This window comes from Neoarius graeffei, chromosome 14 (assembly GCF_027579695.1).
Source record: "Neoarius graeffei isolate fNeoGra1 chromosome 14, fNeoGra1.pri, whole genome shotgun sequence".
Lineage (NCBI taxonomy): Eukaryota > Metazoa > Chordata > Actinopteri > Siluriformes > Ariidae > Neoarius > Neoarius graeffei.
This window is the reverse complement of record NC_083582.1, coordinates 70,382,470-70,395,356: the sequence shown is the minus strand read 5'-3', so window position 1 is coordinate 70,395,356 and position 12,887 is coordinate 70,382,470. Positions and strand designations below refer to the sequence as shown.

Below are 12,887 nucleotides of genomic sequence, written 5' to 3'. Positions count from 1 at the left end.
TATAATACCCTAGGCTTGAACACGCACTCCATAACCAAAGAGGATGGAAGCAGCACCTACAGCAACATATCGCTTATCCCACAGAAGACATGCATTGCGGAGCAATAGTCAAACATAAGCTCATAAGTTACAGTCAATTTCCAGACTAAACTCAGTTTAACAGAGCATGCTGCATGCTCTTTAGTTTTGTAGCGCAGATTACCTGGCTAACTGCAGGAAGCGGTTAGCTGCACAGCTAATGTAGCCATTGCTAGGCTAACGCACCAATTTTAAAACACGGCAAAACGACCAGTTATACACTTACTTGTTCGGTGTTTGTTGCTGATGCGGCAGGGATGCTTGGTACGGACCCAGGCTTCAGTGACAGTTGATGTGCAAAACCTGCCCTGTACTGTCCCAAGTTGTGGAAACATTCCTCAGGAAAATGCTTCCGACAAACATACACCGTCTTAGGTAGACTCGACGGCGTATTATTGAAGTAAATAAAATTAAGCCACTGCGTCTTCAGGGGCTCTCCTGTCGGCAGTAAAAACAGACTCCTTTCTGTGTTGTCACATCCATGTACAGCGCAATTTCCATGTTTCGCTCGCTTAGGTGATGCCATGTTGTCGTGTCCTCTATGGTCTCCTCACTACAACTGGGCGGGCAATCCATACGGTGGGTGGGAATCCAGAGGGGGGGCGTGGGGATCATCTCCCTTGCTGACGTAGTAAAGGGAAGAGCTTATCAACGCGCCGTTTTGACGCGCCATTCTCAAATGTTGGGCATAGTTTGGTTTACACATTATGAAATTTCTAGCCACTGGGGTGACTTAAGAAGGTCAGAGGAACTCATTTTAACGTTAAAAAACCTCAGAAAGTGAAAATTTCATGCCATGGGACCTTTAAATACTTGATAACAATTTTTGGGGTTTTGTTTTGAAGTAGAGTTTTTAGTTCGTCCTCGGTTGGTTCAGCAACGCGCTCCATCATTTTGTTTTTCTCTACTCGCTGTATATGAGCTGATAGCTGTATATGAGTAGAGTAGCCAATCAGAGCGCGTGATTACTCATAGCCAGTGAATGTGGATAAAATTATATGTACTCGTATATATGCACGTGTGTGTGTGTGTGTGTGTGTGTGTGTGTGTGTGTGTGTGTGTGTGTGTGTACATACTGGTGACAAGGAAAAGTACCTTATACGAGTATTTCTGAGAGTGTTGATGGAAGTGATTTTTTTTTTCTAGTGGAGTGTGGAGGCTGATGCTCAGACCAACACTGTGTTTTTCTGTTTTCTGTAACTCACACTGCGTGTTTGTGTGTGTGTCTCTCTATATAAGAAACATTAGTATTACAGATGTGGCCCTCTTGGCCCATAAACTTGTGCCAAAGCATTGATGGAGACAGAAGACTGAGGCAATTTTATTGCTCTTATGAGCTGCCATTGCATTTTGGGTTGCCAGAAATAAAGATCAATAAACAGATTTGGAGAGCAATGTGATTCCTACAGGACTATGTCACTAACTACACTAATGTGTGAGAGGTTTCAAAGCATAGTGTGCTTCCCTGGGCCTGCCCCGTGTGTGTGTGTGTGTGTGTGTGTGTGTGTGTGTGTGTGTGTGTGTGTGTGTGTGTGTGTGATAGAGAGAGAGAGAGAGAGAGAGAGAGTCAGATTTCTGGGGATTTCTCCCAGCATGGTCCGGGCCAAAGCATCTGCCTGAAGAGTGTGTTTATGTCACTTGTCACAGATTTGGATCATAATATACTGTAATGGGCCATGACTAATGCTGGTTTGTTAATGCTTGGACTGAGAGACTGAATTAATACACACACACACGCAGAGAGAGAGAAAAACGCAGTGTCCTTATTAGACCCTTACATCACTCAAATGAGAGACAGATATAAAAAGCAGTGTAAATGCCACATGGTCTTTAAATCATAACTGTTTTTTAGTTCTTTAAGTGAAATAGATGCAGATATCGCCATACCTTTTATTCCGTCTTGTATATGCTCAGTGTTATGTTACAGTGATTATACAATATGTGAAATAACATCTGACAAACTTCATGGCGTCACCTCACATGAAAACTACAAATAACACTGTTCTATTGCTGATCATCACCTGTTCTGACAACTTACGGACAGTATACTGTACAACGGGCATGACAGGTGTATGACATGATTACATATGTCATGACGCAGCACTGTCCCAGACACATACCTGATGACATCCGTCATAAAACTTAACACATAAAACTCATAGAAATTAATTTTACTTTACATTTTTTAAAATAAAAGATTTTCCTTTCCGGTATGATCTTATGGAGGCCCTGGATACGGTGCTTGAAAGAAAGATGTTGCACAAACTGCTCAACATAATGGACAACACTTCACATCCCCTGCATGACCTACTGGTCAGACAGCAGTGTTTTCAGCCGGAGACTGATTCAGCTCCGCTGTAACAGACCGCTACAGGAAATCTTTCCTGCCCACTGCAGAAGTAATATATAATGACACCCCTCTGTGCTGGGAGAGGAGACTGATTCTCTGAGTGGCATCGCATAGGGTGTTTAATTTGCACAGTTTTATTCTATTATTTTATTTTCTTCTATTTTTAGTCTTTCTTTAGTGTAATAGTATAAGTAGTTTGTATCGACATATATTTGTAAATACTCTTTTAACTTACTGTCTGTTTTGTGTAAGTTATGTGTGTTTGGTGATTTGTATGAATTTGCTGCTGCAGCATTACACTTTCCATTTAGGGATTAAAAAGCAATCAAGCAATCAGTCAGTCAATCTTTTACTCAGTCAATCATTCAATCAATCAATCAATCGTTCAATTATTCAATCATTAATTCAATAATGTATTCATTCAATCAATCAGTCAATCATTCAATAATTCAATCAATTATTTAATCAGTCAATTGTTCAATCAATAATTAATTAATTAATTAATTAATTAATTAATTAAATCAATTGCTCATCAATCATTAATTTATTCAATCAATCAATGAGTTGTTCAATCAATCATTCAATCGTTCAGTCAATCAATCAATTGTTCCATCAATCACTCGTTCAATCATTCAATCAATTGATCACTCATTCAGTCAATCAATTATTCAATCATTCAATCAATCATTCATTCATTCATGCAATCAATCGTTCAATCATTCATTCAATCAATTGTTCAATCAACCAATCATTCATTCATTCACTCAATTAATCTTTCAATCAATCAATGAATCGTTCAATGGATCATTCAATCGTTCAGTCAATCAATCATTCAAATGTTCAGTCTATCATTCAATTAATCAATCAATCGTTCAGTCAATCAATCATTCAATTAATCAATCAATCGTTCAATCATTCAATCAATCATTCAATCGTTCAATCATTCAGTCAATCCTTCAATCAATCAATCAATCAATCAATCAATCAATCAAGCTATCTATTGAGCTATGAGGGAGTATTACTCCAGAATCATAAAGCGTGAGTCATGACCTTGAGCCAACATCAGCCTTTCTATCCAGTCAGCGCTGTCAGGGTTGTTATGAAACGTGTTTTCAATCATTAGCAATAATTATTAATACATGATAATTTAATCTATTAACAACTGATTATTAATAATATTTGCAATGCCTTAAAGATTAATGCTGATCTGATGACAATACAGCTAACTCATTAAGAGTGCACGCTGCATTATGACCATGCACAACTATGAACGTCTAATAAATACTACCCCCTTTTTTAGATTTACTAAGTTCCCCAATTTAAAGCATGAATAAACAGACATGCTAAAGTTTCCGGTTAAAAAACCATCATAACATCATCATATACATTTATCTCTACTTGACGTACCTCGAGATCTCCACAGTCGCACTCCTCCCCCTCTTCCACGTATCCATTGCCACACTTCTGCCCTCCGTAGAGCACTTTCATCTCAGGCATGTTGAAGAGACACATCCCCACTCCCTTATCCAAACTCACCAACAGGTCTTTCTTACTGCACGAACTGAACACAGTGGGGAAGGGGTACCTGCAGAGACGGGGACGTCTTAACACTTTCAACACTTTAAAAAAAATAATGCTGCTTTCATTCTACGTTGTAAATAGTAATTTGCAAGTTGTAATAACATTCTTTCCCACCTCAGCACGTTTGACGTGTTAAGTGGGAAAAAAACAAACCATGGTGTCCTCAAAAGCTTGTCTTTTGTTTGCTCTGTCAGAGCAAGTAATGCTGATAAAAAGCTATTTGAAAACATCATTATCACCCTAACACTTTAAATACTCCTTCGCCAAACTGCAAAAGAAAGAAAGCGAAAAGAGAAATACAGTAAGTAGTAAAAGCGTGAGACCAAGAAGACATGGAAGTCATGGAAAAAGAAAGCTCGAGAGGGATCTTAATCCAATCAACTTGTAAATCAGCGAGAAGACGAGGATGAGCGTTAAGTGGATGAGTGATGAGTGGAGCGAGATGAATGGACACCATCTCTCATGACATGTCTGCTGAACTCATCTCCTGGGCTCTCCTCGTGAACGCCAGACGTATTCACTAATCAATTCATCAGCATGCAGCTGACGTGCCAGCAAGTGCGGTGTCAGGATGGTGCTGAGTCATGAGATTCGCCAAGATAAAGGGTATTTATAAAACGACACACACACTGTCTCAGTCAAGTCATCTCTCAGCCTTATATTACAGACAGAAAGATGAGTTAGATGTTTCTATTTCGTGCTGCCAATAGTTCAGTTTTACTGCAAAATGTTTGCGAGAGAGAGAGAGAAAGCGAGAGAGAGAGGAAGAAGAGAGAAACAGGCAGAGAGAAACAGAGTACGTCCAAGGACATCCCTGTTTCAACCAAAACACAAAAACAAAGACAGTCGAGAAATACATGAGTGGATTTGTTTTTTTGTTTTTTGAATAATCATAAAATCTTTGTCAAGTTAAAATCAGGGCGGCACGGTGGTGTAGTGGTTAGCGCTGTCGCCTCACAGCAAGAAGGTCCGGGTTCGAGCCCCGGGGCCGGCGAGGGCCTTTCTGTGCGGAGTTTGCATGTTCTCCCCGTGTCCGCATGGGTTTCCTCTGGGTGCTCCGGTTTCCCCCACAGTCCAAAGACATGCAGGTTAGGTTAACTGGTGACTCTAAATTGACCGTAGGTGTGAATGTGAGTGTGAATGGTTGTCTGTGTCTATGTGTCAGCCCTGTGATGACCTGGCGACTTGTCCAGGGTGTACCCCGCCTTTCGCCCATAGTCAGCTGGGATAGGCTCCAGCTTGCCTGCGACCCTGTAGGACAGGATAAAGCGGCTAGAGATAATGAGATGAGATGAAGTTAAAATCAATTGAACCAGTGAGAAAGTATTCAATGTGAGGCTTACGCTAACATTTTACAATGATCATCGTCTGAAATCAGAATTTCCAGATCCAGGACATATTATGACGTTTTATATCAGATTAAAGAAATCCAACACACCTGAATCTCAGTCCTGTGCAAAAGTCTCATCTCATCTCATTATCTCTAGCCGCTTTATCCTGTTCTACAGGGTCGCAGGCGAGCTGGAGCCTATCCCAGCTGACTACGGGCGAGAGGCGGGGTACACCCTGGACAAGTCGCCAGGTCATCGCAGGGCTGACACATAGACACAGACAACCATTCACACTCACATTCACACCTACGGTCAATTTAGAGTCACCAGTTAACCTAACCTGCATGTCTTTGGACTGTGGGGGAAACCGGAGCACCCGGAGGAAACCCACGCGGACACAGGGAGAACATGCAAACTCCACACAGAAAGGCCCTCGCCGGCCCCGGGGCTCGAACCCAGGACCTTCTTGCTGTGAGGCGACAGCGCTAACCACTACACCACCGTGCCGCCCTGTGCAAAAGTCTTAGTCCCCATATTTTTTTTTCCATACAAACTTTGGTATAGATTTCTATTTTATGACTTCTAGTCGACTGCAAGCTGGCCTAGTGGTTAGCATGTCCGCCTCTTGACCAGGAGAGCATGAGTTCTACTCGCCGTCGGGAAGAGATGGACAAAGTACAGATCCCACTGGTCAAATGTTACTCCGATACAAGTGAAAGTTCTCCAGTCAAATTTTTACTCAAGTTAAAGTACTGAAGTACTTGCTTTTAAAAATACTTAAGTATTAAAAGTACATTTTCTGTCAACACATTGTTGTATTATTGTCACAATGCTTATAATACCTCATGCCTCTGAAGAGGCCGACTGGATTATTTTGTGAATTCACAAAATGAACGCATGCTGTGCCATCATGGTGGTTTAACGTTAAGCTAGCTTGTCAGTGAAGCTCCACCTGACATGCTAGCAAACTCTTTTCAAACTCAAAATCATATTGGGTAGCTAACGCTACTAGAAAAGAAATATTTCTACATTCTATTCTATTGGCAAGATTATGCTTAAACATATTTCTGAAAAGACTTCAGATAAATTAACGTTATTCATGTTAGCGTAACTCTATTTTTACATGCTAACTAACAGTGTCCAAGTTAACTAGCTATGTGTTAACGTTAGCCGTGGACAAGGCGATGGCAACTTGGTGGGCAAATCCATAGAAAGTCATTTGACTAACCAGACTGCATAGCTATTGCAACATTATCGCTAGCTCTAAAAGCACAGACAACTTCATTGCAAGCTTTCTCTTGGAATAAAACGTTTACATCCCTCAACATGCTTCTGCAGGTTTGACGGCGAGTTTTTGTAGGCCGTGATGTGCTCCATTTTAGGAAAACAAAGCAAACATTTAAAATGAAACGACTCCTTATTCCTTTCAGAAAACTGAAACATGGGTTCTAGGTATGGCCATGGGTGCGTGCGTTCTCCAGAAGAACCGCCTCCTTCCATTCTGCCAACAACTGATCGTGTTCAAATAATGCTGCGGAGAAATCAGTGATCTTGATTTTATACAGTCTATGGACGTGACATGACCCTAGTGATTACTGACCAGCTCTCAGTGTCACCTGCGAAAAAAAAACAATCATGTTTTAGAAAAGAAAAGGAAAAAAAAACATCCACTTTCAAAGCCGCTTCATAGTAATGAGGACCTTGATAGAAATGTAGTGGAGTGAAAAGTACAGTATGATATTTGTCTTTCAAATGTAATGAAGTTAAAGTCATGAGTTTCCAAAAAAAAATACTCAAGTAAAGTACAGATACTCAAAAAGCGTACTTAGTACAGTACTCAAGTAAATGTACTTTGTTACTGTCCACCTCTGCCGTCGGGTCATACCAAAGACCATCACAAAAATGGTACTTACTGCCGTCTGGCAAGGCACGCTGCAATACAGGTGCATGTGGGGGAGTCAAACTTTTGTGGTTATCAGAGAACTAGCCCCCCACTGTAACCCTAGGTGAGAGGCTGAGGGCTATCGAAATGGAGATTGGTTCCGCACCCATACGCCTTAAAGAGCTGGTTAGGACTAGGACAGGAGACTGCCTGGGAAGATCAGATTCTGGCATGAGAGGGACTTTGACTTTTGACATTATTGAGTCAGTATGAAAACATTTTAGAGTTCCAAATGTTAATTTTCCAGAACAAAATGAAACACTGCAGAAAAAAAGCTTGTATCTGAGCAGCATATTACACAAGAGAGCACTTTTCAGGTTAAAAAAGAAAACATAATGAAGGCCACTGGGTTTTGGTGCAAAATTAAGAAGCAAGTGTGACAGTGGCGACGTAGTGGTTAGCACTGTCGCCTCACAACAAGAAGGTCCTGGGTTCGAGCCCAGTAGCCGACGAGGGCCTTTCTGTGTGGAGTTTGCATGTTCTCCTCGTGTCTGTGCGGGTTTCCTCCAGGTGCTCCGGGTTCCCCTACAGTCCAAAGACATGCAGGTTAGGTTAACTGGTGACTCTAAATTGACCGTAGGTGTGAATGTGAGTGTGAATGGTTGTCTGTGTCTATGTGTCAGCCCTGTGATGACCTGGCGACTTGTCCAGGGTGTACCCCGCCTCTCGCCCATAGTCAGCTGGGATAGGCTCCAGTTTGCCCGCGACCCTGCACAGGATAAGCGATTACGGATAATGGATGGACGGATGGAAGTGTGACAGTCAAAGTCTGTCTGGTTCTGCAAGATGCTCAGTAAAACCTACAGCTTATTTCCTTATAAAACTGCACTCATTTTTTTAAAGCAAAGGGTCGTCTCACACCAAATATCGACTTTGTTTCATTTATTATGCCTTACTGTTGACTGTTTATAGTATTTCTTTAATATTGAAACATTTCATTTCGTTATTTTTTAAGCCATTGTTTCTCTATAGCATTTCTTTACATGCGCCTAAGACTTTTGTACAGCACCGTATATCTGAGCGTATCCACAAGTCGGAAGTGTTTCGTTTTAGGCATCCACATCAGATTATTTGCTATTATCAAACATCTTAAGGTGGATTATCTTGCAATATTGCAGAACCAACAGCTCCAGCAATGGTTGTAAGAAAAATGCATAGAATAACATAAAATAAACAAGGCTGATTTCTTTCCAGCCCAAACTGTAGGTTTGTGTATTTCAGTGACAGTCATGTTTGGTAAGTGAAAAGTTATTACATTATCCAGGAGATCTTGTGATATAATGTATTTCTCAACCCTAATAGTTTCCTTGTCAAGCTATTAACAGTTATTCCATGAAATTGAGTCGCACATGAGCTGATTGCTATAATCCATGTATGACGAGATTGAGTGGAATAACTGTTTTATTCTATCCACACTCACTGGATTTTGAGAAACGGAGCTTTTTTTTTTTTGCAAATTTGATAAATAAAAACTTCATACAAAACATCCGAGAAAATAATTTCCACTTAGAATGTAAACAAACCGGCGAAATGACAGGAACAATTTGTGAAAAATGCGCTAATAATAATTCATGAAAATTTTAAAAAAGATGCGTTCTTACCATCAAATACTTTCATTCCATATTTTGTTGCTTTTTTCTATTTTGGGGGTTTTTGTTTTCGAGTACAGTTTTTATTTCGGGCGGCACGGTGGTGTAGTGGTTAGCGCTGTCGCCTCACAGCAAGAAGGTCCTGGGTTCGAGCCCCGGGGCCGGCGAGGGCCTTTCTGTGTGGAGTTTGCATGTTCTCCCCGTGTCCGCGTGGGTTTCCTCCGGGTGCTCCGGTTTCCCCCACAGTCCAAAGACATGCAGGTTAGGTTAACTGGTGACTCTAAATTGACCGTAGGTGTGAATGTGAGTGTGAATGGTTGTCTGTGTCTATGTGTCAGCCCTGTGATGACCTGGCGACTTGTCCAGGGTGTACCCCGCCTTTCGCCCATAGTCAGCTGGGATAGGCTCCAGCTTGCCTGCGACCCTGTAGAAGGATAAAGCGGCTAGAGATGATGAGAATGAATGAGTTTTTATTTCATCCTCAGTTGGTTCAGCAACACACTCCGCCATTTTGTTTTTCTCTACTCGCGGTTTATGAGCTGATATCCTAGTAGTAGAGTAACCAATCAGAGCACACGGTTGCTAATATTCAGTGAATCTGGATAGAATAAAAACTATTAGTCTCCCATCAACTATCACCACCAGCTTTCACTGAGAACCAGAAAGAGAAACATCATGTTGTCCTTCTTCAAAGAGGCAGCTGGAAGAAAGACATTATGTGCAATTTGTGACATTATATTGAAAAAAAAAACCCTAATAAAGTCTGAAATATATGTCATATCCTTCCATAATTGTTTGCTGGTTTATTTGGGGTTTTCGTAATGACTTCAAAAGGGGAGCATGTGTCATGTATTTCGGAAGAAATTATTTTTTTTATTGTTATTGACTGACTCATGTAGCCCTGAAGTTTTTTTTTTCCATTGTTAAATTGTTTAAGTGCATGTAAACATTTTTTGGGGGGGCCAAAATTTCACTTCTTATAGTCATCAGATTTGTTTTGTGCATATAAACATATTCATGTAAATATTTCATTTTTCAGGCACACACATCCTTCAGATGTGTAATCACACTGTTTTCTACATAGTGCACTGAAAGAAATAATGGCTCTTTAAGGGTTATTTGAATAGTTAAAGGTTCTAGGTTTATAATTATGTTCTATTTGGAACCGCTTCTGAAAGAAAAACCTATTATATTCCCACAGAGGGGCAAATCAAGGGAACTTTCAGGGTGTAATATGGAACTTTTTAAAACGCTATTTCATGGTTCTTTGATGCAGTCAGTATACATACATACATACACACACACACACACACACACAGACACACACATATATATATATATATATATATATATATATATATATACACACACACACACACACTCGCGCGCACACACACGAGAGAGAGAGAGAGAGAGAAAAACACTCACGTGCATTCAAGTATTTAGGCAATGACACAATTTTCATAATTTTGCCTCCATACCCCACCACAATGGATCTGAAATGAAGCAATCAAGATGTGATTGACGCGTGGACTTTCAGCTTTAATTCAAGGAGTTAAAAAAAAAAATCACATTAACCATTTAGGAATTACAGACATTATTTATTTTTTTTTTTTAACATAGTCCCTCCATCTTCACAGGCTCAAAAGTAATCGGACAATTCACTGACAAGCAGTTTCTTGGACAGGTGTGGCCTGTTTACTTGTTTTTCTCATAACAATTTAAGGAAATAAAAGAGCTGGAGCTCATGGGGGAAGCAATGGCCCAATTGTTGGAAAAGCAGCTTTGGGACCAAAAGTTCAATTCCCTGGACCAGCAGGAGTAGCTGAAGTGCCCTTAAGCAAAGTACCTCACCCCCCAACTGCTCCCCAGGCTGCTCTGGGAATGTTGCACGTTGCTCTGGATAAGTAATGTAATGAGTCAAGTTAAGTGTTGCATCTGGCAGCTGTTCAGAAGAATTCTCAATATGTGGTTGTAGCAGTTCGGATGGGTGGGTGGAGCACAGAAGGACGGCAGGCCAGAACTGAGTTCACAAAACCCATTTATTTTAGCTTTTCAGCCTTAACTACACACACACACACACACACACACACACACACACACACACACACACACACACACACACACACTCCAGTCATCTGGTTGGGGAGAGAGCCCGATCTGCTCTCGCGCTCTTCCTTAAATAGGGCGCGGTCACTGGGGAAGACACACCAACACATTAATCAACCTCAGGTGCAGTGATTCTGCCACTTACCTTCCCTAACTCCGCCCTCCGGTCACAGACCGACGCTTGACCACTCCCCCACTGCCACATGCCCCCACCACCCGACTCAGGCCGGGCAGCTGTCCGGCCTGCAGCCGACTCCCCCCCCCCCCCCCCCCTTGACGGGAGAGGAAGTCCGCCATGACCATCTGTGCCCCCGGCCTGTGGACCACCTTGAAGTTAAAGGGTTGGAGTGCCAGATACCAACGGGTGATCCGCGCGTTGGCATCCTTCATGCGGTGGAGCCACTGGAGGGGCGCGTGGTCCGAACAGAGGGTGAAAAGGCGTCCCAGCAGGTAGTAACGGAGGGTGAGGACCGCCCACTTGATGGCCAGGCACTCCTTCTCTATGGTGCTGTAGCGCCCCTCACGCACTGACAGCTTACGACTTATGTACAGCACTGGGCGATCCTCCCCCTCCACCTCCTGGGACAAAACAGTCCCCAGCCCTCTGTCCGACGCGTCCGTCTGCAATATAAAAGGGAGAGAAAAGTCAGGAGAGTGTAACAGTGGCCCCCCACACAGTGCAGCCTTTACCTCAGAAAAAGCCCGCTGGCATTGCTCCGTCCACTGGACCGGATCTGGTGCCCCCTTTTTAGTGAGATCAGTCAGCGGGCTGGTGATGTCCGAATAATTAGGTATAAACCTACAATAATAGCCAGCCAGCCCCAGGAACTGTCCCACCCCCTTTTTGGTCTTGGGCCTCGGGCAGGCCACAATCGCTGCCGTCCTGTTAATTTGGGGATGCACCTGCCCATTGCCCAAGTGGAAGCCCAGATACCGTACTTCCACCCGCCCAATCGCACACTTCTTCGGGTTGGCTGTGAGACCCGCCCGCCTCAGCGACCTGAGGACGGCCCTCAGGTGTTGTAGGTGCCGCGGCCAGTCATTACTATAAATAATGATGTCGTCAAGGTACACGGCCGCATAGGTGGTGTGGGGGCGGAGGACCCTATCCATCAGCCACTGAAACATAGCGGGCGCCCCAAACAGCCCAAAAGGAAGTGTGACAAACTGGTGTAAGCCGAACGGTGTGGAAAAGGCCGTTTTTTTCTCGGGATAATGGAGTCAAGGGGATCTGCCAATAACCCTTCGTCAAATCCAGTGTCGAGTAAAAGCGAGCCGTGCCTAGTCGATCAAGCAACTCATCAATACGAGGCATTGGGTACGCGTTGAATTTAGACACCGCGTTGACTTTTCTATAGTCCACACAGAACTGGACCGACCCGTCGGCCTTGGGTACCAAGACCACCGGGCTGCTCCAGTCGCTGTGGGACTCCTCGACGATGCCCATTTCGAGCATGGCCTCGAGTTCTTCCCGAACCACTTTTTTCTTGTGTTCGGGTAGCCTGTAAGGGCGGCTACGCACTACCACCCCCGGGGGCGTCTCAATGTGGTGCTCTATGAGGTCGGTGCGGCCGGGCAGGGGCGAGAACACGTCCAAAAATTTGGTCTGCAACTGGGCAACCTCCGCGAGTTGGGTCAGGGAGAGGTGGTCTCCACAGGGGACCGGAGAGGTGCACGATGCCAATGCTCCCTTTTGAACCTCTGGCCCCAGATCCACCTTCTCCAGAACCACCGACACCAACACTACGGGGACCTCCTCATTCCAGAGTTTGAGCAGATTGAGGTGGTAAATCTGTAGCGCCCCACCCCTGTCCGTTCGCTTCACCTCATAGTCAACATCCCCGACTCGCCGTGTGACCTCAAAGGGTCCTTGCCACTTGGCGACTAATTTGGAGCTTGATGTGGGC

General features: G+C 43.3%; 1 protein-coding gene across 1 annotated transcript in view; it reads right to left on the bottom strand.

Moving 5' to 3' along the window:
- LOC132898574 (disintegrin and metalloproteinase domain-containing protein 12-like) overlaps window positions 1-12,887 on the bottom strand; it is a 326,512-nt gene that overhangs the window by 95,105 nt on the left and 218,520 nt on the right. The window contains exon 12 of the mRNA XM_060940283.1: window positions 3,836-4,013. Coding sequence (XP_060796266.1) covers window positions 3,836-4,013 — 178 coding nt within the window. The remainder of the gene's footprint in view (window positions 1-3,835; window positions 4,014-12,887) is intronic.